The 27,808-nt window shown below is 37.0% G+C and overlaps 1 protein-coding gene across 4 annotated transcripts in view; it reads left to right on the top strand.

Annotated features, from left to right (window-relative positions):
- The window catches only part of pcdh9 (protocadherin 9), a 194,690-nt gene that overhangs the window by 135,407 nt on the left and 31,475 nt on the right, over positions 1-27,808 (top strand). For 2 of the 4 annotated variants that reach the window (XM_028014623.1, XM_028014621.1), the window contains one exon: positions 10,687-10,888. In XM_028014623.1, the coding sequence (XP_027870424.1) occupies positions 10,687-10,888 (202 nt within the window). The remainder of the gene's footprint in view (positions 1-10,686; positions 10,889-27,808) is intronic. The other 2 variants (XM_028014625.1, XM_028014624.1) reach the window with 1 other exon arrangement.

Raw genomic sequence — 27,808 nt, 5'->3', positions numbered from 1 at the left:
CATTTTTTTAGCATCCAAAGCAGCAACTTAGGTGAAAATTGTTTTTAAGTGAGCACTTTTGGAGCTTATAACTTAGAATGAATAATCAGCATGGTCACATCTCGGCTTGACCGTGTCAGGTGTAAAAAAACATTGAAATAAATACTTCATATTAGAAGGAGATATATTCATATAAAGCTTGATAAGTTACAATATTAGGTTTTGGAACATTTTCTTGCAACTATGAGTTTCCCACTCGGATTCAAAATTATTAAACATCTGCTGTGCTGGATCATAACCAGATTCATTTACTTTTAGAGCTGCATGGTGGCTTTGGTGTTTGATGTAGTCTTGTTATAGCAAGAAGTTTCAGGCATAGAATGTGTCTGCGACAAGTTTGTATGCTGTTATGGAGCATGCATGGGCTTATCTAGTAATCTAGTTTCTCCCAGTGGTTAAAAACCATGCATGATGGGATAATATCATAAATTGCCCTGAGGTATGAGTATGCGTTTCAACATCACATGTCTCTGTGGTGGCGCCGGTGCACTGCGATGGACTGGCAACATGTCCAGTGTGTAAACTGCCTCTCACCCATTGACCACTAGAAAAAAGGAACCAGCCTCCATGACACTGCACAGGAGTAAGCTGGTATAGAAAATGACCTAATGGATGACTGCATGAATGCGTCTGTCTTTCCATGATATGTGTGTCTGCGCTCCTTTTATCAGGCAACCAAGTAAGCTGAACTCGAAGAAGAAAAACAGATGTCTTTGTCATTGCATCAAAAGACCTAGAAAGTAGATTGTCCCAAGTGAAAATAAAGGTTGTTTGATAAAGCCTTTGTATAAAAAGAGTGAAAGCCCAATAAAATAGTTTCATGAGGATGTCATTTGAACAAAGGCCCACAGAGAACAATGGTCAGAATAGCAGAAACTGCCAAGGAGGAAGAGTCTCTGGTAATGTTGTCTTTTATCTATCGTAGAGTCCTTTAACGTTTAGGTTTCTGAAGAAAAAAAACAAAACATGAACAAGCTGCTTTGTGTAAAAGTATGTTTGGTTGTTACATTATGAAATATAGTTTGAGAAGTGGAAACATTATTAACAGAGATAAGACCAGAATGTTTTGAAAATGGCACAAGGGACAAGAACATGGCTAATGATGTTGATCTCATTATGGTAGTGGCCGCCCGATCTGTTGTGTCATTTTGGAGGATATCTTGCACAAGAATAAAACTAAAAAAGCTAAATATTTCAGTCCATTAGGTCAAGAAAAGCACCTGTTTACCTCAAAAGTTGTTATTCTCCCCCCACCCAAAAAAATATTGATATTTGACGTCCCATGACAAAAAAAACCCATTTTGTAATTGCTATAGAAATGTATCTCTTCAGTTGCTACTTTCATTTAGGTCTAGTTTATGACCCTACACAGAGAAAACTAATACTGGTTATTTTCTGCCTCAAAATAAGGGCTAATGGTCCTGGTCAGTTTTCAGTGTTTTAGTAATTAATAATAATAAAATGCAAAGCTACATTTAGCAGCGCTGAAAGTTCCCATCTAAATACCAGCTTAATGAGGGATATACATAATATATGTTTTGTTTCTTCTTTTACTACAGCTAAGTAGAATTACAACAAGAAATGTACTGAAATGTAAACAGAAAAATGAAGAAAAAATCAATTGCATTTGACAGATAAAGCTAAACAGGAACATAAATAGAAAATTGGCTATTGAGAAGATAGCACAGTTTCCCCAATTTTTCAGAGTTTAAACACAAGAACTCTTTTCACATAAGCACAGCGGAGGCAGAATTAATTTAAAAATACCAAATTGTTGGCAGCATATTTATGATTGTTTCTTTTTCCAACTCAGCAATTTTGCCTTAGTTCTTCTGCTCTGGGCTACAAAAGATAAAAAAGAAAAATGAGTGAAAATACGTCAATGTAAAATAATTTTTTGTTGCATAAACCAGTAAGTACTGTTCACCAGTGTGACACAACTCACCTGATTTAAATCTGTAAAAATCTTAACCTTTACGTGAAAAATCAAGCTGCCAGGGCAGGCATGCGACCCCCAGAGTTCAAAAAGCCAACAATCTCCCCAGGCTGTTCATTTGATGAAGATAGTTAATTTCTTGTCTGTTATAAGGAGGGAAAAAAAGTCACAACCATTTCACAATTGTATAAATATCTTTCAAATTTGAGAAATTCACATCAACTGCCAACATCAAACAGACCTCCCTGCTGCATCGATTTACACTTGATCCCTCAAAGCCGGATAATCATGGCTGTGTAAATAGCCATTATTTCCACAAGATAAACAGAGAGCCAACTAAACAAATGTGTGCTTCTGTACCTATTTGATGTAATGAAATCACAAATAGGATTTCATGACGGCTAATAGGGTTGTAGGTTATTATGAATCACAGAACACGTTTTGATTATTATTTATTTTGCACATGTACACATCATTTTTTAACAAATTATTTCATGCAAAGGTAGAATTTGCTGTGAATTAAATAAACATTAAACACACTCCATAACAGAAAGTCCCACAGAACGGGGACTTCAGAGGACAGTGTGGTGAGTGCGGCACCTGGATCACATGGACTGTAACTCATAAACACATCAAGCTTTCCCATTCAGTGCTCAGGGCCTCGTCTGCTCTGCTCTATAGTTAACTGTCTCTGAGTGTCAAATCCTTCATCCTGATGCAGGAGACACACATAGAGAAGAATTGCTGTGTCTCTCATTTTATGGTTGTAGATGTCGGCAGAGGGTGGAACTGAAGAGTGAGTCAGTAGTAGTTAACTTTGTAGCTAATGCTCTGTGGCAGTTGCACAGGTTTCTTCAGCTCTGCTTAAGGCGCAGAGGAGAGCTGGTCGAACCACAACCGTGTCACAGTTCTCACTCAGGCAAGCCAGGTGATTTAGCAACATATTGAAGTTGGAATAAGGAGGCAGTGGGAGACATAAAGCGAAAGGCTGGTGGAAGCTTCATCAGAAAAGGCAAGAGGTCAGTGCAGGGTACAGAGGATAAAAGAGAAGAAGAGGCCAAGATGTCCGTATTTAGCCCCAGGTGGTGTTAGATAGCATTTATTATAGATGAAATTTCATCCTTCTCAAAAAGTCAGTTCAGGTGAAGTCTGTTTAGTTAATGATTTTTTTTTTTCTCAGTTTTGAGAGACTGGAATGTACAATGTAAAATCCCATATGCCACAGTTGGTGCAGCGCATACCAATCTTAAGGAGTTGGAAAGCTTTTTGAGACAGCTAGATGGTGGTGCCATGTAGAAATGTGGTATACATGCTCAGGCAGTGTTTGCATTTCAAGTTCTCAGCTTTAGGCAGTTGTTGTGTCAAACTTACTTAGCTCAACTAGCTGTATGCCTGTTGATTGCAATTTTAGGCACTAGAAAAAGAGAGATTCTAAGGAGGAAAAGGTTAGGGTTAGGGTTTTTAGCAAAGATGTAGCTTTTAGGGATGAAATAAATTCTAATACCCAATAAAAGCTGTGTGCTCTAATTACCTCCCTGAATTTCCATGGTCTTGGTTAAAAAAACAAGACAACTGGTTTATGCTATTTAATACAATTCAATATTAGAGCTTCACAGTATATCCTAAATATACTGTCAATGCAAATCAACATGTGTAATAGTAATATTGCTAAAAATATTTGGAATTCAATGTGTGATGACTGTTATATAATTGATAATTATATAATAATCTATGAACTAAATCAGTAAAATATAGTGGGTGCAGTGGTATTTCTTGTATATTTTTTCAATAGTTGTGTTCTTGTGCTAAAAGTTAGCTAATGGTCAGTTTCCACTGGACATCTCCTCCATGGATACTGTGATTGTTTAGCAGATGGCATTTAACTCTTTTGAAGAGGCATGTCATTAAAATGCAAATGTTTAAAAATTGGTTTATTTTTCATTGTATTTAACAGCACATTAAATTTACAAATTTGTCTATTTTCAAAAATCCCAGGTTGCAAAATAAAGTAATGTGTAGAGTGTGCTTTTTTATTTATTAAAAGCCGGCTGACGTGTGGTTTCTTAAAAAAAATGTGTAAGAGGAGACAAAAAAAGCCACATTTCTTACCTTAGCTGCCAAGTTTAAAATATCTCTTTTGAGACAGTATGTCTTTTGAGAAACAAGCTCCACAATCATACAATGATTTGTGTTTTTAATGAAACAAAAGAAAGAAAAATTCACAGATGTGAATAAGACATTAAAAGAATATCTGAACACATTTTCAATATATGTTTTGCATCTATAAATCTGCATAAGCCCTTTTAACACAAAAAAATTTCAAAATAACAAACAGCACTAATAATCACAAACCCAAACATTGTTGTGTGAATGAACAACAAGATGCACCCCAGCGTTTGACATAACTTACATAAACAAATAAACAAACACACACAACGTGCCCTTTCATCCAAGCTTGCAATTTGGGAAATGGGTCAGATGTGACTGAGATTTATGCATCTTTGTGTTTATCTTTGTCAGTTTGTATTTGTGTCTTTGTGGCACAGCGTACGAGAGTGACTAATCAAGTTTTATTGTGATCATGGCAGAATGCAGATGTTTTTCACAACTGTCTCGCTGTGATTTAATGATGAAAAGCAGAAGGCAGAGGGACTAGACTCTGGAGAGGTGGCAGGAGCAAACTGCATCAATATAGGAGTCAGAATAAAAGATGCAGAGATTGTGATTCATATGTCACTTTTTATTTCAGTATTACTTACAGAAAGGCGTTTGGAAACTGTTTGTATCTTTGTGTCTTTCATCTTTTTTTAACATTTCAAAAATATATTTTTTTAACTGTTTTTCATGTCATCAAAATAGAGCCTGACTGAGACTGCAGCATTTTATACATGAGCCCAAAGGAAAACTTCATGCTATGTTGACTAGAGGCAACGTCTATCAGCTGTTAATGTGTCACTGGATTTGATGTTTTATTGAATGTAGCAGCTTGTCACAACTGGCGGAAACTCTGTGGATCAGAGTTTAATACTTAAATGCTCTTGCAAAAATTGCATAATATACATAAAAAAAACGATTCAGCCTATTCTCTTTGTGTTTTAAGGTTAGGGGCAAATAAAGCTGTATGGTCAGTTCTGTGAATTATTAATTAAGTCATTAAACAATGTTAAGCAAAGCCGTAGAACAGATTGTAGAAGGAGAAAAAAAAAATCAATCAATGCCAGCAGTGGAACGCAGAAAGGGGGGAAAAAAACATGCATTTTCTTAAACGACCAGCAGATGGCAGAGCACCTTTGGTGTCTTAAAGAGAGAGCAGGGCAGCGATGGGGGGAGTAAGGAGATCTTTTGGTGAGTGAGTTTTGTTTTCCTGGTTGACTGATCTCCCTTCGTGGTTTGATTGTGAGAATGGACTCGTGGGAAGTGTTCGCTCACCGCAGGTGTCAGGCTGCTGTTAGATAAGATTATTTGTGGTGGTGAGGAGGTTAGTTGCATTATTTTGTGTGCGTGTGCGTGTTGGCGTGTGCGTGCTGACACTATGTCCCATGTGTGCTTCTCATTAAATGTTGGCCTGATAGGAAGGCTATATATTGTGTTCATTTGGAACACAGTACAACACAGAAGTTGTTTTGAACTTGCATACTGAGCTCCATATGGTCAAACTCAGGAGGAGAAAGACACAGAGGCAGGGAGGGTTTTTACTTTCATAAGCCCTACCCTTCCTTTTTATGTTAAATTAAATTAAGGTGTTGCTGTTTAAATTCTGAGAGAGTTTTTTTTTTTTTTTTTTTTTTCAGCAGCAGATTTTAATGTGAAAGATATAATTTTTGAGTTGAGATGTAGTTTCACTTGGTGTGTGTGTATTTTTATAGCTTATCTAGTGGTGAGCATGTCGTAACATAAAGGTGATGATCTTCTTCAGACTAGAAATAGCCAAGGGCACATTGTAATGGTTTACAATGATATTTATTAAGAAAATGATGTTTTTATTTCGTTTTGCACTGCAAAATGAGATTTTACCTTCATGGACTTAAGCCAAAATAAGAAACAGAGGGAAACTCAATTTTAACAATTTAAAATAAGTAAATAAAGTCAAGAACTTACCTCTCTAACTGAAAGAAAAGTAGAAAATGAAAGCTAATCTATATAAACACAGTCACACCTGGTTGGGTTTAGGAGAGAATGTATTTTCAGGGTGTGATCTGGCTGCCACATAAATTGTAGCTTCATTCAGAAAGAAGAGAAGATAAATATTGGGTGGTCCACAGCAGCATAATCTCCTCTTTAGTCTCCATTTAGTGTCTTGCTGTTCTTCCAGCTCTACCAATCAGGGAAGGACACCTGCACACCCAAATTAATATTATGAATAGGACTTTTAAGACCTTACTTGTAACAATGACATTTTTGGTTCCAGAAGAGCTGTATTTTATCAATAGATATTTTTTTTTGCAACAGGACACTATTGCTTTTCAGCAAGAAGGTCCTGAGTTTGATCTTTCTGCATGCATTTTGCATGTTCTCCCCTGTGCATGCGTAGGTCCTCTCCAAAGACTGAGACTTCCCCTCGCTGTCCAATTAGATGGGACTGCGTGCGCGTGTGTGTGTGTGCGTGCATGGTTATTTTGTGTGTCTCTTTGTTGCCCCACGATGAACTGCCAACATGTCCATGTTGTACCCCGCCTCTCACACAGTGATCACTGGACATAGCCTCAAGCCTCACCCAAACACCAAAAGGATAAGAAGACATAAATGAGGAATGGATTAATTTATTTCTTTTTGCCCTCTGTTCTAACTTACATCTTTTCTACATTGGAACTGTACGTGCTCACCCCCACATGCATAATCCAGGCTGTCCACCACAGTCTAGTCAGTAGTTTCCTTTTTGCATATGAAGTCTTTCCAGAAAATGTGTGCTACAATTGCCAGGATCTCTGCTGCACCAAGTTAGATTTTTGTTTGTTCTACCAAGGTGCTGCTGGAGTTTGAAGTAATTAACGAAAGAATAACCTAAAAATTTGGTGTTCGTTGTGTCTGAGTGCAGTACCGTGCCCCTTAACCATCAGTTGCTCTTTTCTGAATTATTTCTTCAGTGCTAAATTTATTGGCAGCCTAGCTTTTCATACATATTCTCAACTTTAGAATTTTTCAGAATACAGAACCAAATTTTCTCCTGGAGATAGTTAGAAATTTGTGCAGAAAGATCCCCCGAGCAACCAGATTCAGTCCGTGCTGCGCGTTATTATAGCATCCTTATTTGAACTTTCCTCCTTGTTTTTATTTTTAAAGATTTTTTAGCCTCTAGTGGTCTTTATAGAACAGTAAATGGACAGGAAACTGGGAGGAGAGAGAAGGACAAGACAAGCAATAATTTGCCCAATGAACTCAGGACAACCGGATCACGGACTACAGCCTCTGTGCATGGTGCACATGCTGATCCACCCAGCTCTCTTAGACAGTTTTCTTTTTACCTCGAGCTTGTAATCTAGTTTGCTATGATTGCTGTGGATGCTGCATTAGCTTGTTACTGTAATCAGAACGACTGACGACATCCACAGGTATAACGGACATCTTCACAGTTATTGTTGACATTGCAACGTGATGCTGTTGTGTGTGCTGGATGAAATATAAATGAGGCATTGAGTCAAAGAGTTGCTTAGATTAGTTGTTTTCAAACAAGTTTGGCTATAAATATTCATTCAGAAAAAAGTTACACTTTAAAATGTAGTCACCAGTTGGTTTGTCACAAAAACCTTTTTTTTTTTTTAAAGGTACATCATTCCAGCTTTGCAACAGCTTGAATATTCATAATGATTACAAAACTGAGAAGTAGCAATTAATTCAGTTTTGATTCCTGGAGAATATATTTATGAGAGTTTTAAACAAACCCATCCACTTTCAATCATTTGAGACACATTTCCTCACAAGTATGAGAGCACCAAAGCGTGAGCACTTTCTAAAGTAATTTTCCGTTTTTGTTGGAATTTAAACCACACAGCAGATCTGTGGTGCTATTTGCTTTGTGTTTGTTAAAGTAAGTGTGTTTGGTCAGGCAAATTATAAAAACAAGCGGATAATAAGGGTTAGCAGGCATGATAAGCCATAATGTCTTGTAAACTGGCAGCAGGGATACTTTAAGCCGGTCTTATGCTAATATTACCACAAGTGACTGTCAGCTAAAGAAAAACACAAATATCTTCAAACATGCTTAAACCCATTAATAACCACATGCACAAACTCAGACAGAAAACTCCCGCAGACATAGATAGTGAATGGCATATAAAGCTGGAACATTATTTACTTTGTTTTTGTTTAGCATGAAATTGTACACAAAGTGAAATAATTAATTGTTCAGTAATTGTCTGGCACTGAATATTAATGCTTTTTACAAATAGGGCCCCAAGGAAATTCACTTTAGTGCTTAAGCACTAAAGTGCAGCAGATACATATATCGACCTGTATATGTACGTTTTGCATATGCGAATACTGTATACGTCATGTCATAGTGAGGAACTGAGTCAAAACATTGCTGTTCCCTTCTCTGCACTTTGTCATATGAGCCATTTTATCGTAACTTGACAGACACTTTTTTCTTTTATGTATTTATTACCTGTATGTGAAAATATATGTTTAAAATATAATCATCGTATTTTTAATTTATTCATTGCTTTGCAATATCACTGCATTTGTCTTTGATGTGAATGTACACTTAAGGCCAATGTCGTTGGCATTTGCAGGAAGATAAACATTTACAGCTCCATTTAATTAGGTGCAGATACACCAAACATTCCATCTTTAAGGCTTCTCTTAAAGATGAAAACCAGTGACTTCACAGTCACTGGTTTTACATGTGCACTGCATAGCTCATGTAAAACTGATAGCTGTGCTCTGGCTAATTAGCTGCACACAAACAAACAAAAGAGAAACATTCTTTAAAGATGGGTTATCCTTCCCAGCTGAACTGTTGGTATGTCATCTTCATTTGAAATGCCACATCTGTTCATCTGCCTCTCTATAATTGCTAACAGTGACATTTATCCAGATTCACGCTGCTTTACAAGACCTTTACCTTTATTTAATTGTGCTGGATCTTCGACTTTCAGTTGTCATTGTTAATATCTATCTATCTATCTATCTATCTATCTATCTATCTATCTATCTATCTATCTATCTATCTATCTATCTATCTATCTATCTATCTATCTATCTATCTATCCAATCTCACCACCATTTTTCTACAACTAAAGTATCAAGCCATCTTTTTTTTCTTTATACTACCTTTTTGTTTAATTGAATGTTGCACGCGCTCAGAGCTGTTCTAAAATATATAATGAGATGATTTGCATTAGACTGCAGATTGGGTGACCTTTGCTTTTGCCAATAATTACTATAAAACCCTCCTCTGTCTGTCATCGCCAAGGATGTGGCAGGGACCTCTCTATGCTCACAAAAGGTTAGCTGAAGGCTTCTGTCTGGACTTATGAAAAAGCCTGAGGAAAATGTCATTAGAGCACGAGAAAAAGACACTCGGAATTTACAATAGGAAATTCAATCACGAGGGCTTTTAGGATGATCGGCGTATTATTTTTTCCTGTTTTTTTTTTTTGGTCATATTTCCAAGTGAAATGCATTGGATGCATTCTCACTAATAATAAGAAATAAAAACACTATAAGTGAGAATGCATGATGCATTCTCACTGACTATTATTCACTGGTCACTATCTAAACAAATTTTACAGCCTCAGAATAATAAATAACATGATTGAATGTTCAAATGTATGGTCACAATAGATACATTATTTGCATCATGACATGACATTTATACTGTGACTACAGCTAGTTTATTAATCAGTTTGTTCACATTTTACTTTCAGTACTTGCAATCACTGCATTTTATTATGACCAAATTTGCAATAAAGCTGCTCTCGTTAACACACGCCCACGCATGCACACATACAAAGAAACAGTTGTGTTCTCAAGCAGGAATATTGTCAAATATTGACTGTTAATGTTCACTCTTAAATAGAATGATGCTAAACATTTCCATGTGAGAAAATAGATTATAAGACATGTCCAAATGACACTTGTGTAATCCAAAATTTATTTGATCTTTCAGAGTACAGAATCCCAAAATAACAACCCACTGGGGAAACCTTTTGCTGACTTCAGGACCTACTTTGATTTTACCTTTATCTAAACAAATTGACAGGACAAACTAAATAGTCAGGTTGTTAATGTTCCTGCTGCTGATTTGAAATATGATTGTATGACCCAGCAAAGGAGGAGGATTTAATAACCATCATTATTTATGCCACACATTTATTACACCACATACTTATGAAAGACATGTAACTTTTTATTTTTCATCCTGATTAATTTTTGTTACAATGCATGATATGAATTCGCATGCTGTTACGGGTTGTCAGTGTGCAGTGAAACGTGACTACATTTGCAATGCCTGAACTCCCTTCCCCATGGATTGCCAGAACAGGTCAAAGTAGACCTTTTAATTCAAAAAGTCAGTTTGCAACCCTAGTAGTTTGCATCATTTGTTCAAAATTATTCACACACTGCTATCCCAATCAGGACTCATTGTGTAATGCAGCAAGCATGAGCATGTTTGGCTCAATGTAAAGAAATACTTTGAAAAGAAAAAAAAACATGAGGGGGCAGAGCAGAGCACTAACATCAGAGGCTCTGTTTTGTGCTCTTGGTTCTAGTCACAGCGGCGCGTCACGTTTCACCTGCCGGATGGCTCTCAGGAGAGCTGCAGTGACAGCGGTCTGGGGGACCATGAGCCTGTAGGCAGTGGCTCTCTCCTCACACAACCTCTCCCTCTGGTGCAGGCGCAGGATGACTTCTACGAGCAGGCCTCCCCAGATAAGAGGACTGAAGCTGATGGCAACTCCGATCCTAACTCTGGTAAGTCGTAACATCTCTCCAGTGCGTTATTGATTGCTTCAGTTTTGTTTTTTTTTTCTCTGCCATCCTTCTGGAAATGTTCCTCTTCTAACATCAAGAACAGTTTCACACATCTTTACGTGGTTTCTTAATTTCTTTGCTTTATTCCAATTTTGTAGACATTGTGTGAGATGTAATACTGCTTCTTTTCTCCAAAGTGCTCAATCATTGTATTCAACACAGTGAATTCTGAATATTTGTGTGGAAGTTCAGGTTGAGAAAATAGAACTGTATCACATTTTCCTTCCTGAAAAGAGATAATCAATTGTCATAAAAACAACATCTGTCTCTATAAAGGACTGAACACACCAAATATCATTTAATTTAGAGCCATTTCATTGCACAAGTAGGTTTCTAGTGGATACATGAGCAGGTCATTCATTTCTCAGTTAATCATCCAGACTTGTTCATTCCTCCCAGGAGCAAACCTGGGCCTCCCAAAGGCTCCTCACCTATTTGTGAAACTCATTTGATTTATTTAGAGATGATTTCCCAGTTGGAAATCTTGGTACTCAGCTGAAGATGTTAACTTCCCACTATTTCTGGTGGGAATGTACATCTCCGACCCAGTTTTCTCATTTTGTCATTAAGAGGTGAGGCGTGCACAAAGACCAAACCCATCACCCGAAGGTCGATGCCAGCATGCCTGCTGAGGTTGAAGCAGCCAGCAGTACATAAAAACAAATGCTGTGCATAAACTGAGTTTGTGTGATATCATATTGGCTCCAACTTAGCAGCTGCGGTCACAGTTGGCAGTAGCATTCAGTGAATAAAGTTCAGACCCAGTGGCTCACTTTGCTTACAGAGCTACATGTGGACCTGCCATGTGCAGGGGGTGCGCAGCACATCGGCCAGTCTGTTTGGATAAAAAGAAATAAAATAAAATTTCGATCATGATGAGCTTAAAAGCATTCTAGCCCACAACAGACAAGATAGGCAGTGTATTCAGCACACAAAGTTGGAATTTTTCTAATACAAAGAACTGTGCTGGCCCATGATCTGAAAGAGATCTTTGACCACACCAAGAATAAACAAATGTGCAAAATAACAGTTGTTTGTGATCAGTAGAGATGGAGAGAGGAGTGAAACGAGTGATACCAGGTTCTTCTTACACCAATGTGTAGCACATTAAAAAGTGCTTGATCTACTGTAATCTGTAGGCCACTTAATTTAGGCAAACATGAAGAAGAACAGAATAAATCCTCAAAGTGTTGTGCAAGTAAGAGGCTTCACCATGGAAAAAGGGTGTATTTATTTCAGGTTACCATCATCTCTGACCTTAGTGAAAGGGGTTTTGTTTGTAACTGTTGTTTGCCTGTTGGCAAGCTGTTAACAGTGACAGCGATGGTCTTTGATCACTGACCTGCTTCTTGGCAGGATAATGATTTTATGTCTTGTCAATGAGGGATGTGTTACCTGCTGTGCTACTCTCAAATATATGAACTCAGTTGTCCCAGGTTAACTAGTTTTCAGTTACTGTCTGTCAGACTTAATAAGCCACAGATTCTTGAGCTAAAGGTATAATTTAGCGTTATCTGTTGTCAAAAGGAAATGATATATAAAGCATATTTGACATTTATGAGATAAGTTTAAAAAAGTATGTTCCCACAGTATTGAAAATATTAAAACATAGTAAATGATTTTTGATTTTTTGGGTGGCCTTTCAGTTTTTAGGTTTTTAAGGTAATAGTACAGCTTTTTGACAAAAAGAATACAAGTAGGAATGAAAATTACAAAATGCCTTGAATTATAAAATTATTATGGAACTTAAGATCATGAGTCTGTTCAGCACATTGGAAAAAAGTGATTAGTTTTAAGATGATTATGTTAAAGTCGGCTTTAGATAAATGTATTCGTAACAAGTTTAGTTATATACAGAAATCAACATTAACCTTTAGGACATGTAAACATTCTTTATTATTTGAAAATATTTCTTGTTCATAAAGCAAGAGTTGGTATAGGCATATTGTCTGTAATTTACAAGCTACATTAATAGATAAGACTGTACACTGATAAAGTGGATAAAACTAATTGAATAACCTCTAGTGCTTAGCCTTCTTTCAGTGGAAAAAACACAGAACTTTCTAATTATATTATGTTATACAGGAAAGCAATGAGACGTATGTAGGTTGCAGCTTTCATGTGAATTACCCACGCTTACAACGTAGGAGCTGAGAGTTAGGGTTCACTGACTCTCTCAGCTCCTATAAGTGATTATCTCTCTTTTTTTGTCTTGAAGAAATCTATAAATCCTGACCAAACTAAAAACATGCAAAGAAACAAAGCAATAGAAACATTTGTTGAACAGAAAAGTGAATCACTTGGCAGACAGATGGATTGTAAATAGAGGCACGGCAGTCAAGATGCTGATTTAAGTTTTTTGTTATAATGTGTTTATTTTTGTGAACACAGAAAGATTATTGATAGTGATATAACGGAAATAATGTGTAAATAAGGTTACAAAAAAGTAAGTGACCGAAAAAGAGATGTTATGTTCTTCTGCATAAATTTGATATTCTTACTTTATTTAAGTAAAAACCATGGACACACATTGGTATGCAGTTTAGTTTAGTTTTTTTAAATAAAATGAAAATAATAAATTTCAAGCAACTTGGTACATATTATTCTACATAAACCACATCATATAGTAATAACGTTTATCAGAACAAAATCAACAAATGACACCATGAAGGTAATGTATGAAGAGTGTATAATAAAAAAAGTCCCTACAGCTGGTTCAGTTTTAAACTTTCAACACTAATGTACAAAATCCCCGAAAGTTAGATAAACTCCATCACAACAGTGATGACAGAAACAGAGATTGATTTGTAATTAATATATTGAATATATTGGCCAGTAAAGAGGCTATATCTTTCAACTACACTTCAAATTTGCTTTAAGTTGTGGATTTGGCCTCATTATTGTGCATATTCAAAATTGTCACTTTTAGTAGCACATTTTACCCAGCAGTATCTTTCACATGTCCTGACAAAGCAGAACCCCATTGCTTCCATTACTGACTCCTGTTTTACCTAAAAGGAATCTGATTTATAGACAGGCAATAAATCAATGTTACAAAGATATTCATGTTTGAGCACACTTGCAGGTGTAAAGAATCCATCGTGTTAACCTCAAAACAAAACATTGAGTAGAGAGTAATGAAGGCTTCAGTTGCCCTGGAGTGAAATTAACAGGAAAAAGTAATGCTGTAGTTTTTAGGTGATAAACACTCCAACTGGCTGATGGCTATGCTAACTAGTAGATGGCTTAACATTCAATTTTATTTCCCCGGTAACAAACCTTGGACAGCAATTATTCTCACCCTATTCACGTGGATCAAAACCAATGCCACTGCAGAAGGTATAGATATTGAACAGTATTCATGTGAGTGAAAGTTGTACAAAATAGCCAGTAACAGCTGGAAGGCTAAAAAAGGTAGACTTCTGAAAGTAGGATTACTTTTTATATTGTGCTAAGTTAAAACATAGAATGTTTTATGTTTAGCATATTGTTGCAGGTTGCAAGTAATCAGATATTCAAATCTATTAGATTTGTATGAAACCACTGATGCGACAGCCATCGGCATCATATTGCAATTTGTTCACGTTAGCATGCATCACAAAATACAAATGACCAATGAATATTAGAATATGGCTCATCAAAACAAAAGGCATAACAGAAAATGTGATTTTTTTTTTCTGCTTAACACTTAGAAATCATCCATTCTCATATAATAACCAAAATTGCACTGACTCGCAATTTCACATTCTCTGTTTTTTACACAGTGTATATCAGCAGCTCAGGCAGCAGGCAGTTTGTCTTCCCATTGTTCTGGCTTATACATGTATGACTGCACCCGCTCATATGTCCTGACAATATTATTAATGTTCCCTTCATCGCTCATTGTCAAATCTTGATATAAGCCCTTGTGGCATCCTAAGTTATTGCTGCTGTAATTGTCCTCGCTAACTTAACTGCAGGAAGCCAGAATTTACCTCTGATCTTCTGCTACCATCACTACACTGCCCACCCTGTGTGACCTTAGGTCAGGGGTGGGCAACTCCAGGCCTCGAGGGCCGGTCTCCTGCAACTTTTAGATGCGTCTCTACTTCAACACACCTGAGTCAAATAATGAGGTCATTAGCAGGACTCTGGAGAACTTGACTGCACTTAGGAGGTGATTCAGCTGTTGGATTCAAGTGTGTTGGACCAAGGAGACATCTAAGAGCTGCAGGACACCGGCCCTCGAGGACCAGGATTGCCCACCCCTGCCTTAGGTCCATGTTATATTATTCACATGTTCTATTTTCTCCTAATCAAAGTACTTTTAACAAGTGTCAGAACAAGTGCATTCTACTAGTAAAAACATTTTACCATTAAAAAGGGATGTATAGTGGTGAGATCAATCTTTTATGCATCTATTTAAATCTTTAAATGATTCTAGTGTGATCTTAGAACTTAATTCAATAGCAACCTGTTGCACCCATCTAGTTTAATCTTATACCAATCAAAAAGAGGATTTTTACCCCCTTTGCAAAGAATTTCAGCTTTTTCCCTTCAGTGTGTAGTTTTCAGTCCCAAAATGTAGGACAAACTGCTGTTAATGAAGTGACATCAATGTGGTTCTTTAGCAGATTTCACTTTATGGTAAAATTCTTATTTCAACACATTATTTATATCAGTTGCCATCTTTCAGTTTTTGACTCTGTGCCCTCCTGCTTTCGAACATTAATATATTTGAATGGCTGTGACATTTATTCTCCTTTGTTTTTATTTTCTACATAGAATTTGTTTTTTATTAGTTTTACTTAAACATTACTTAAACAGCTGACAAAATAACAGGTTGATTATGTTTTTTAAAAAGTAACCGTTATGAAGTATAACTGCTTGATTGCATATATCCGAGCTGATGTGTGCTCCAAGTAAGTTGTTGGTGAACTATACGAGATGCACTGGGTGATTTTCTTGAAAACTTTATTGCATTGCAGGACTGGCATCTCCGCACCCTCTGTTTCACCATTCCTCCCACTGTGGCCCACTGTGCTGCATGAGGAGTCACTAAGATGCCAATCTGTTGAAGTTGAGGAAATAAACTCAGCACTCTCCAGGGAAATAACAGCTCACCAGCCTTAACACTGCATTTCCCATGCTGTGCAGCTAAAGTTCAGTTACTTAGAATACAAAGTTTGTTTGTTTGCTTTTGTATTGTGGTTGTTGGTCCTCACATATTAAGGAATTTGGTGCAAACTGATTGTCTATAATTTGTATTCATCATGTTCTGTGAAAAGAAATTAATCAGATTTTTATTTATTTTTTTGTTAAGGTGCTTTCAGAGGACAAGGATAACTTGCACGTTCTTGAATGTGGTTTTCATTTTCCACCCTAACGAATGCAAAGTATTGACTTGAAATTGAAGTTTCTATCTTTATTATCTTGTTCTAATAAAACAAATGAAATAAACCACAAAAGGAGAGGTTACTATGTCATCAGATGCTGAATGTCTTCAAGGACCATTGGGTGTCCCTTTGCAATTACAGAGTGAAGTAATTCTCTGCAGTTGCTGCATAATGAAGTCATAATAAAACAAATAAATGACCACTCCACATAACCTCCAAAGGATTCTGAGGAAGTTGAAGGAAAGCTGAAATAATTCACGAAAGGAGAGTGTAAATATACAGTATATAGGGATGTGAGATGATCTTAAACAGGCGTTATTGAACAAAAGGCTTAGATGAATTATTTGATGAGTGCGAAAGAACTGTAAGGTTAGAAAGTCTTTTGCAGAATCAATTTGTGCAAAAACAGAAAGTAAAGCAATTGAATGTTTGTTTCAGACAATTTTAATTTAGTTGTACAATTTGAATTTTATTTATAACAGCTGTGTAATAAAAACTCTGCCTTGAAAATCTAAAGGCAGTAAAATTTAACATTTGATGCTGATGTATTTGTGGAGACTCAACATTAAGTAACTGATTTCTATTCTTGTAAGCATTAGATGTGTGTTTTTTTTATTGTTGTTGCTTATTTTGATTTATTTAGATGTTAGTCATAAATATATCACAGCAAACTAACTGGCATAGAAAGAAGGGAATTAAAGAGACTGTCAGAAACAAAAGAAAACATGTTTAACACCAATTTAGCAAAGGGTTGACGTCAAAAATTGTGTACTTTTCCAGCTGTCTGTCTGTGTGTCTATCTGTTAAAGTCAGTAAATCCTTTTACATTGTTATCGCAGTCACAGAACAACAAGCAGTGCTTTTGCAGTTTCTTGCAATATATTATACATGTGTAATGCCATGTAGTCCCCAAATCTTCTCTACAGTTGATATTGGGGTTTTTGTGAGCTCAGTTAAAAAGCGTAATGTTAGCGTGCTTTATGCTTTCCAGAACCAGTTTTGAGGTGTGTTTGGGATAGGGCTGAAACGATTCCTCGAGTGATTCGAGTATCTCGATTATTAAAATTCCTCGAGGAAAATTGATGTGCCTCGAAGCCTCGTTATATTATGTTTTATGATTTAGCGCACCGTGTTCCGGCTGGGACTTTATTTGTGCTCTCACTTCCGCCTGAGTTGTTGACGAAAGTCAAGTGTTGGCAGCATAACATCCAATTTTCAAGTTCTGCCTGGGAGGATTTTACTGATTCATGATAATGTCCGGGTTTTTGTCGTTTTTCGGGGGACCAATAAGCGTCCTAAAAATGACAGGAGTGATGCTTGGAGTACGGCAGGTTTTCTCCTCCTGGAGCTGCTGGTTCAGAGCGAACGGTGGGGACGAACACGGTGGGATTATTTATACAGGTGAGCGGATAAATTGAACACTGCAGGCGGGTGTGCTTTAGATGCGTAGCTTTCATCAAAATACCGGAAAATAATTTTCATATCATCCCAGTCGCAACAAGTGGGTGTCGAAACGCATCGTGACGTTACATACCTGGGAGATGTGTTTCTGTGTGTGAGGAATGCTGGTGTCAAATCTCGTCGCTAACATAAACACAAACGCTATAAATGGCTGGGCAAGGTGAGAGTTCATCTATTAAACTGACTGAAGATGAATACATAAACAAAAAACTGGAGTATAGACATTTTTTTATAATAGCTTGCTCACAAATAGACAGGCTATTTGTGAGCCTGCCTCTTTATTATTACACTGAATATAGTTGCAGATTTTTGCATACGTTTTCTTCAGGTTAACTTAGAAAGTGAGCTATTATTGTTACAAGTTAATTTTCTAGATTACAGAAAATTTATTGTTAGGGAAGCTCAAATGTGAAAAATTGGACTTATATTGATATGCGATATTAATACTGCTGTTATGTTAGATTTACCAATGTTTTATCTTTTTTTTATCTGATTACCCGATTAATCCTAAGAATAATCACTAAATTACTCGATTACTAAAATATTCGTTTACAACGGCCCTAGTTTGGGATCATTGTAAGACATCATTGCTGCATCCCAAAAAACTGGAAATGGTTCTTCACCCACAGAACTTTTCTAATCGTTTGTCTATTTTACATCTTCACAAAATGATTTTTATCAAAGTGCAACTAAACATTCTATTTGAGTTTATACTAATTACTAAGATGTTATGTGAGAATATGGTAGGCCTATTTTATATGAAAACCACTTATAAACACTGAATTTATTTTTACTCATTTGATGCACAAGTGAGATGAAATGAAATTAAGAAAAAAAAACACTTTTTAGAACAGAGAATAAAAAGACTTCGGCACAGCCTTGTGAGTGGGCTTATATGTGCTTGTGGTGTGTGTTTTACTCTTGGGCACAATTTAGATTTTTGCTTTCATGCTGTATGTGTTGAGTTCTTGGAAAATAAGCAGAGAGTTGATAAACCTTGACTTGGGTTGAACAATAAAAAAAGACTGCAGCACTCTCGATGAGCTGCTGAAGTGGAAGAATGCACTTAAGTGTCACAGACAAAGGCATTTGAAGTTGAAGTAATCCACACACGGAAGCTATTGCCATGATGTGATGGTAAGACAAAGCCCAGAGCAGTCATCCTGATCCCTGCAGCAAATAAAGTTAAAACTAAATGTTCACCCACCACTAAGTATCAGTGAGGTGGAGAAAAGAGTAAGGCTTTAGCTAGAGATCAAACATTTAAACATGAGTTAGACAGACTTGATGGTACCTTGCTTCTTATGCTGGAGTTGCACACTTTCTGGCTTGCTTTACTTTTTAATATGTGTGTCAATGCTACACTCATTATTCTGTAATATTCTATAGCCATTAAGAAAACTCTGTGATTCCGTGTATCTCACAATGTGTCAAAATATCTTGTTTGCCTTACACTAATAGCTTACCATAAGCAAAGAATAATGGTAGAATACTGCAAATGAAATGCAATCTGGCATTACTCTACAGCTAATTAGGGGAAGGAAGGTCATTTTACATGCTGTATCCTACTGTCAATTTGCAGACAAAGTACATATTTTACTTAGAAGACACTTGAACAAAACATGTTTATTCAGTATCATAGAATTATAAAAAGAGAAAAGAAAAAAAAGGTCCCGGATAAAATACAAGACTCACACAAAGACATCTTTCACACGACAGGCTGTGATGCTGTTGAGACAATCTATATATAGCATCTTTAAACGCCATAAGGCCTCAACATATGGGTTTTGCTAGCCGCCATAAGTCATATATTGCAAAGATAATATAAGTCCTATAACTGTCTGGTTTTAATGATGCACATATTTTCAAATAAATTCGTACACTGTGCATATAATGAATTCTTTATTGTGGAAATTATGGCAATTTAGAATCTCTCTTATTTGAATAAACATAACGGACAACTATTCTGAAGCACTTGCCAACAGCTTTGTTGTTCCTGTGGTACAGATGCCCAGCAATCGACTATCCAGGATAAACAAGACTACCACCAGACTACCAGTCAGTCTGGCTACCATCCAACCACCTCAGTCGCAGACAGCCTGTGATGACTTTCAGTAGATGGTGTGCAAAAACATTAGATGGCAGCCACAGATCTGTTGACAGTAGCTTCCTCCTGCTACTGTAAAACCAGTTTCTCTTTTGATTACTTTAGAGTATCTGTTATACCAGAATGGTATTTCTTAAATGCAGAGGCTTCATTTTGAAGAAAGTATTAATGCGAAGGATTAGGTAAAAGTAAGATTTACTTCCTAACAATGCAAGTTCTGTGTTTTGGTTTAAAAAGGGAAATTCAGAGTGATGATATATGAATATTCACAGTCCCAAATCTCATTAAGCCCAGTTTTGCGGTGCTTAAGAAAGCGGATGTGCGGTTGTGTGTTCTCTCTGATACCTAAATCCCGCTGTGTGAAGAGGAAGTCGCAGGGTAGAGTAGCTGGGGCCCCTGACCAAGCCTGTGGGTGGGTGGCATGGATTCATAAATCAGGGAGCAGTGTTAATCTCTCTCAGGTATTGGAAAGCCAGCCCTCAGTAAATATGTTGCCCCAGGATACAATGGGGTTTAAAGGATTTCTGTCTCCAAAGAGAAATTAGGCAGGAGCTTCAGAAGTGAGCTAAATAGAAATGCTTGCTGGAGCATACTGAGAACGCTGGGTGCTGCTGTCAGCTAGTAAACATTGTCTGAGAGTAGCCTCAGTCATTATTGTTGCAGCCGGTGCCAACATCCAGGGTGAGCAGACAGGTGGGCTAATGAAGAGCATCTCCTCAGCCAATGATTAGTCACAATTGGTAGGAGAAAAACGTGAGAACACTCCGATCTCACTGCTCGGAATGGACATTTTTTATTTGCTATTTGAAAAGAGAGCCAATTACAGTAACTTTGTGTTATATCTTAACCCCTTTGTTTTATGGAATCTTGGAAGAAGAAAAGTGCATTGCAACCAATCAGCTCTGTGCCTGGTTATATCTATACAAGTATGCAATGTTCTGACTCCATATTCAGTTCACTCTTCGAAGCTTTGCTAAACACTTGAATTAATTTTATTTTTGTTTGATTTTTGCGGTGAGGCTTTTCCTACCACACGTTTTCCTTCCACTCAACTTTCTGTGAATATGGTTGGATGCAGCATCTTGTGAACAACCACCTTTTTTGTCTTTGCTGTCATCTGTATAAATACTCAGATTATTTTGCAGTGGTCAGGTGTATCAGAGATGGATTGACGTGAGTACAGAGAGCTGGCAGAACATTTTGTGTCATGGTGTGGACAGAAGGAAAATGCCTTATCTGGATCATAAAGAAAACAAAGGAGATGGCTGTAGATACCAGAAGAAAGAGAAATAAGTCAAATACTATTTCTATCATGGGAGAAGAAATGGAGGTTTTGGAGGAGTATACAGTGTTCATATGGACAACAGGCTAGACTTTAGACGCAACAATGAAGTTGTCTACCAGAAAGGATACAGCAGACTTTACTTCTTGAGGAATCCTCTATCCTTCACTATTTGCAATAAGATGTGGGATATATTCTATAAGCCTATTGTGGGGAGTGTAATCTATTCTGCCATCCCTTGTTGAGGTAGCAGCATCAGAGCCAGGGGTCTAAAAAAAAAATCTCAACAAGCTGATAAAGAAGGCCGGCTCTGTTTTTGAACCGGTGGAGATGATTGTGCAAAGATGTATTCTTTAGAAAGTGAAGAACATTACAGACAACACTGAGCAAACCTTTTACAAGACTGCCACACAACAACAAAGTATTTTTAGTCAGAGGCTTCTAAGATATGCTGTAATACTGATTTCTAAAAGAGAGCCTTCCTGCCCACAGCCATCATCATTCAGAGCCACTCTGAAGAAATTTGTAAACCATGCACTACAACAACATTTAATTTCCCTTTGGGATCAACAAAGTATTTTTTAATTGAGTTTGAATTTAAATGGAATACACGTATCACTCATCCTTTTAAGATTTGCTAATACTTTTAGTGTAAAATCAGTCCATAGTGCATTTAAAACCACAAATAATGTTGGGAATCTTTGCGGAGTCAAACGTTCACATAAAACTGCTGGCCTTAACACTTGAAAAGAAAGACAAGGAGAAAAAGAGAGGGAAAGAGAGCGAGTATTTATACTAAGGCAGCAACTTAAATAGGTTATCGGAGCATTAAGGATCCCCTCTGACTGGTCTCCTTTACCATGTCACCATGAGACTTCTCACAATGAAAACAGTATCTTCAGAGAAAGCTACACCTTAACCCTGGTGAACTGATCTGGGGGTGGTGAGTGCTGTGATAGGGACTAATCCCCCAACGTGTGCTTTGAGCGGGGACTCGGAGCAATACACCAGAGGAAACCATGGAGAAGTTAGGAACAAGTGCTGAGAAAGAGACTCCTGACAAACTGAAAAACGTATTGACGTGGCACTGTCACATTGATGAATCCTTTCACAGTCGGGATCTTATCCTATATGCGCGTGAGAGTGAGAGTGCAAAGGCAGACAGGTTAATGTGTCAGTGTGCGTGTCTGTTGGTGTGTTTGAAGGGCGAATTTCTCAGAGAAGCATATGGTGTTTAGTTCAGAAAGAAAAAAAAATCGACCAAGACGTGAGGTGTTGCCTTGTGGTTAATTGCAGAAATTTGCCAATTTGGAATTCAGAGTCTGACACTGAGAACACCAGCAGATGTTTGGAAGGCCTCAGGTAAATAAAAGATTGAATTAAATTTTTTTTATGTTTCCCAGGTGCATGAGAATACAGGTCTAACATGTAAATCAAACCATTTTTTTTCTCTTCCTGTTGAAACTGGAAGAAACTGGAAGGTTGGTAAAATGTGAAAACTTCTAAGTCTGCCAGCTTTGTGAATGGAATTAACTGTGTTGTCTGTTTCTTTTTCAAAAAAGGATGAGTTGTTGAGTGTTGTTTAAAATGTATGCATGACAACAGAAACCTACAATGTTCAGTTTCCATCCAAAAAGGATCCAAGTTACACAGATTTGTGACTACTGAGTTACAAATACTTTTCTATCAACACATCAAATTAAATATAATATTTTTGTTGGAAAAAATATACTTAATCATCCAACTGATGTGTCATTGTGGTTTTATCCTTTGAGCTAAAGCCATTCTAACACATACCAACAAGGGACTGGCACTAACTTATTTGTTTACTCTACTATGTGTCCTGTGCAATAACTCACAACCCCGCAATGCAATTTTGACACAACATGGTGGAACGAAACATCTCACTGCTGCCTTCAAAGAATTAAAAAGGACACTGTATAGCTGAAGGCAGATCAACAATTAAGGGTCAACAGTTATGACATTTCCAATTGTGACAGGTTGACAAGGACTTCAAGTCATAGAGGGCAACATGTTTGCTGTTGTTGCTTAATGGTTTGTGCAACCTTTACACTTGTACTGAGCTTAAAACTTGCAGCATTCTAACAGTAAACTGTTAATCATCGTTACTCCGGTACAATTAACTTTATTTGCTTGTACTTTAGTTTCGAATCATTTTAAATGATTGAGATGTTGGACTAATATTCCCTTATCAAGTCCTATTTACCCGGGTATTTCTGTGATTTCTGTCTTGGTTGTTATGGAAACCCATAATCATGTGGTAAGAGAGAGCAATTTCATACCAGAGAAAACAATCCTTCAGCAGCTGCCTTTTTAGATGCACAGAAAAAACAATCAAGGGAGTGAGATTTTTATAGATCTCGGTAAAATTGTGTATCTACAAACAAAGACAAAAATAAGGATAAGAATTCTTTTAACAAGACAGAGAAACTTGAGGGCATGTTATACATGCTCATAAATCTATAGCTGTGTATGTATCTAATTTTCACTCCTTTCTTATAAATATATGTTGAAACACTACATCATTTAAAATGAAAATATATGCTTACACCAAAAAATAATTATTCAATTAAAAAAACATTGTACTAAGAAAATACCACTTTTGTTAAGCAGAATGAAAAATGTGTGTTACTTGGAGTTTGAAATGGGGATTAATCATAGCATGTTTAATAATAATAAATCAATACCATGGTAAAATGACATTCTAATACCACATCATGCAATTGTAAGACATTTTTAGGTAAATATTGCTCCAGCATCACCTTTCTATCAATCCGATGTTATCTCCAGCCTCTGAGATCTTTTGGACGTCTTTTGAACATTGCAGTAACTCAGTGGTAGCATTACTTGATCTTAAATTGCTAAGACAATTTGTCAGAACTGTTAAACTTCAGTCAACTCAACTTGCTGAATTGTTACAGTGGCTGACGTGGCAGAGGAATGTTCTACATTTTACAATTTAATCAACCTATACTTATTTGAGCTCTGGGGTGGCCCTCATTGATTGAATAGATTATATCAGACCTACACTCATAGATGGTCAGGTGAGTGTGAGCTGGAAAGAAAAAAAAAGAAAGTGAAATAGTGACACTACAATAAAAGGATACAGAGCACCACACTGCACCTTTCTTGCCAAACACAAGCATGATTCATGCATATTTGGATATTGTTTTAGAAAATGTGGAAAAGTTTCCTCATGTTTTAAACTTTGATGGAGACTTTTTTTCAATATTAATAGCATAGCGCTTGTTACTAATAATATTATCAGATCCAATAATATCAGGTAGACACTTGTATAGATTGTGGTGCCGGTGCATGGCAGCCTTGCTTTTTTCAAACTTCCCTAGGTTACTATCCTACTGGTTACTAGGATACGTCCTGAGCCGTATGCAACGAAATTTCGTTCTGTATACACCCTGTGCATGCAAAATGACAATAAAGTCAGTCTAAGTCTAAGTCTACTATCCTACTGGTTACTATCCTACTGGTTACTATCCTACTGGTTACTATCCTCTTGCCACCATCAGCATGTGAATGTGTGTGTGATTGGATGAATGACTGAATGTGGTGTAAAGTGGTTTGGTGTCCTATGGACTTGATAAAACATTGTACAAGTACAAACCATTTACCATTTAGATTAATAACAGTGGATGCTTTATATTTTTAATCAATGAAAATCTGAACCAGAAAAAACATAAACAATCCACTGATTGCAAGAAATGCACTTTTATGTTATCTTGTCTTATTTTAAAGGTTTGTGTTGATGAGGTATACATGGATAAGACATGAAACATTTTTACTGCACATTTTTAACTATAGGAAGTCGGTTTGCAGAGTAGTCAAACGTTTTATAAGTGTTACCTGCATACTTTCTTCCACCACATCTTGATGCAGTACAATAGTATGTATGGATTAATGTGTGATTTAACACTGTATATTACTATGGATGCACAGTACCCATGTGCTTAAATTGGTTACACAGATAACTAAGAGATCGACTTTCATGCTATACATACTTTTACAGTGTAACACATTGATGTTTAAAAGAGAATCTAGCCTGAGGGCATAAGTAGGTGCCACTTTTGTTTATTAAACTGAATTTTTGAACAGATAACCTTGTAAAACCATAGCACAATCTTAGTCTAAAATGATAGAGGAGTGCAGTTTCTTTCCCCGTAACCCTGTGGCATATTATTTATTTTTTTAAATATTAAGAAGTCTGCAGGTTAGATTGTCTTGGAGATACCAATAGGATTCTTTCTTCACTCCACCTTTCAAGTGAAACTGCTGGGTTACTATAAGTAACTTAATTTGGCTTTTTCTGCTATACTGCTGTTATCACTAAGATTAAAGTGCACTACCTTTTTGTCTGCAAATCCCTCATGTTGATGACCTCTGAAAGCAACCATAATTAACTACTGAATGTAAAAGCATTTTAGGGAGATTGGAGTGTATACCACAAATAGCAAAGAAATTCAAGTCTGTTTTTTTTTTTAAACTAAAAACTGCCAACATTTTACCTGTATATGGCATGTGGAGGGATGCGTGCAGGGCTGCGTGTGTGTGTGTGTGTGTGTGCGTGTATGTGAAAGACAATCTGGGTGAGTGAAGGAAAGGAGACATAGATTTGAGTACTCAACAGAGACCTCAGATGGGCACAACTAATAAGAGGCGAGAAAGAAAATATCACGTTGAAAATAGATGGAGGGATGACAGGTGAAGTCAAGGTGAGCTGACAGGGTGAGAAGTAATCACTCTGAGAGGAGAATGCATACTGATCCTGCAAGTGATAGAAGGGAAAAGGTCACTGACAAAATAAAGCAAGTTTCAGAGGAGAAAAGATTGCTCACGATCTGCTCCTCCAGGAGGGCTTTCTCAAAACATTATCCAAAAGTGGATAGTTTGGTGGTATTTGTTAGTCATTTAAGGGAAGGCCTGTTCATTTAAATTTATTAAAGCTTTTGAGAACCATTGGCTTAATTACTTGCTTTCCAGTGGTGAAAAGTGTAAAGACAAGGCTTGAGGGACGCATTCATACATATACAAATGGTGGTCTGCAACTGAATAATACATAGTCATATTATACAATTCCCCTGAGTTAAGCTGGGGCTCAGACATCTATACACGCAGCTCCATAAATGTCAAGATCAGGTTTTGCTTTGCATTGGATCAAGCTATGACAGCCTTTAATTACAGGATTCCACTGAGCTCCTAAACATTTGAGGTGCAGAGTAAGAGTGTGCAGTTCCCAAGCCGAGCATTTGGCTGTCAGTCATCATCACTCAATCCGAGCAGACTGACAGTTGATTGACAGTATTTTGACTCAGCTGATGCCATGGCTGTTACGCCTACACTTTGAGACGCAGCATTTTGGAAGAGAGCCTCAAAATTCGTCATATAGGTCCCTCTCTCTGCATGTCATCCACACCTTACCGTTCTCCATGCATCACCCCTCAGACCACGTGACCATCAGCAGCTGTTAAATTGCAGTTTTTTGTTTGTTTTTGTTCCACCCTTGATCTGGCACTGAAAACCCTAGTGGCATTGCTTTATGTTCTTTCTTTATGTTCCTTCTTTGCCTCGCCTTTGAAACTAGACTGAGGGACCAAAAACAGATCAAAAGAAAAGAGGAGTCCTGACTAATTCAAGCTACATTTTGACTAAAGGAGACAACATTAAACTCAAAAGCTGTAATAACCGATTGCAGCAGGAAGTTCACAGTTTCTGACCTTGCTAAACACAGCATAACCAACAGACAAGCTCCAAAACAAAGTTTGGGTTTGTCACTTATGGCATAAAAATAAATTTGTACACAGAATTTCCCTGCCTGTGACATTGTTCCTCAGAGAAAAAATAAATAAATCAATATTTTGACATTCACATCTGTTCATCTCTACATCTGGATAAGCCTGTTTTTTCTCTGTTCACTGCACAACTGAAAAAAAGCATAGGGCTGTTTCTAACAATCTACTTTTATTTGAAACAATGTATATTATTTATTTTATTTTTTATGAAGTATGACTGTTATAAAGATTTTGTGCATTTTGGTGTGCGGGAGCGTGTGTGTGTGTCTGAGGGAATTGCACAGCGTTGCTATCCTTAGCTGCTGTCCCTCCTACTGGGTCCTGCCTCAGCTTTAACATTATGAGCTAATCCCTGGAAATGTCACTGAGAGCTTGGCAAGGCATTTGTTGCTTACTGGTGTGGAATTTGCCACTAGGTGAGAGTGATACCTTTTAATCTATCTGCCATTACAAGCTGCAATTTTGCATGGTAGACAGTGTGACTCCGATAAAGAATTTACACTACAAGTGACAGAGGGAAATTCTTCAGGGGCTAAACTCAAACTTTTAACTTAAAAAACAAGTCAGCATGTCCATCTGAAATTCTGAAGAAACAGAAGTGAGTTGTTTAATTTGTATTATAAACTATGTGAACAAGACATACCTTGTGTTTCAAAAGGATTTTTTTAAATTAGATTTTGCACCTACCTCTTCTTTTTAGTCATGACTGTACCATTTACAAATTGTGTTCTTTATCCTTGTGATGTAAACAATTTATTTTTCTGATTTGTATTCTAAAAAGGCAAGCCTAGCATCATCAATGTATTTTTT

The sequence above is a fragment of the Xiphophorus couchianus genome, chromosome 4 (assembly GCF_001444195.1).
Source record: "Xiphophorus couchianus chromosome 4, X_couchianus-1.0, whole genome shotgun sequence".
NCBI lineage: Eukaryota > Metazoa > Chordata > Actinopteri > Cyprinodontiformes > Poeciliidae > Xiphophorus > Xiphophorus couchianus.
Note: the sequence above shows the minus strand (reverse complement) of the source record. Positions and strands in the feature narration are given on the sequence as shown.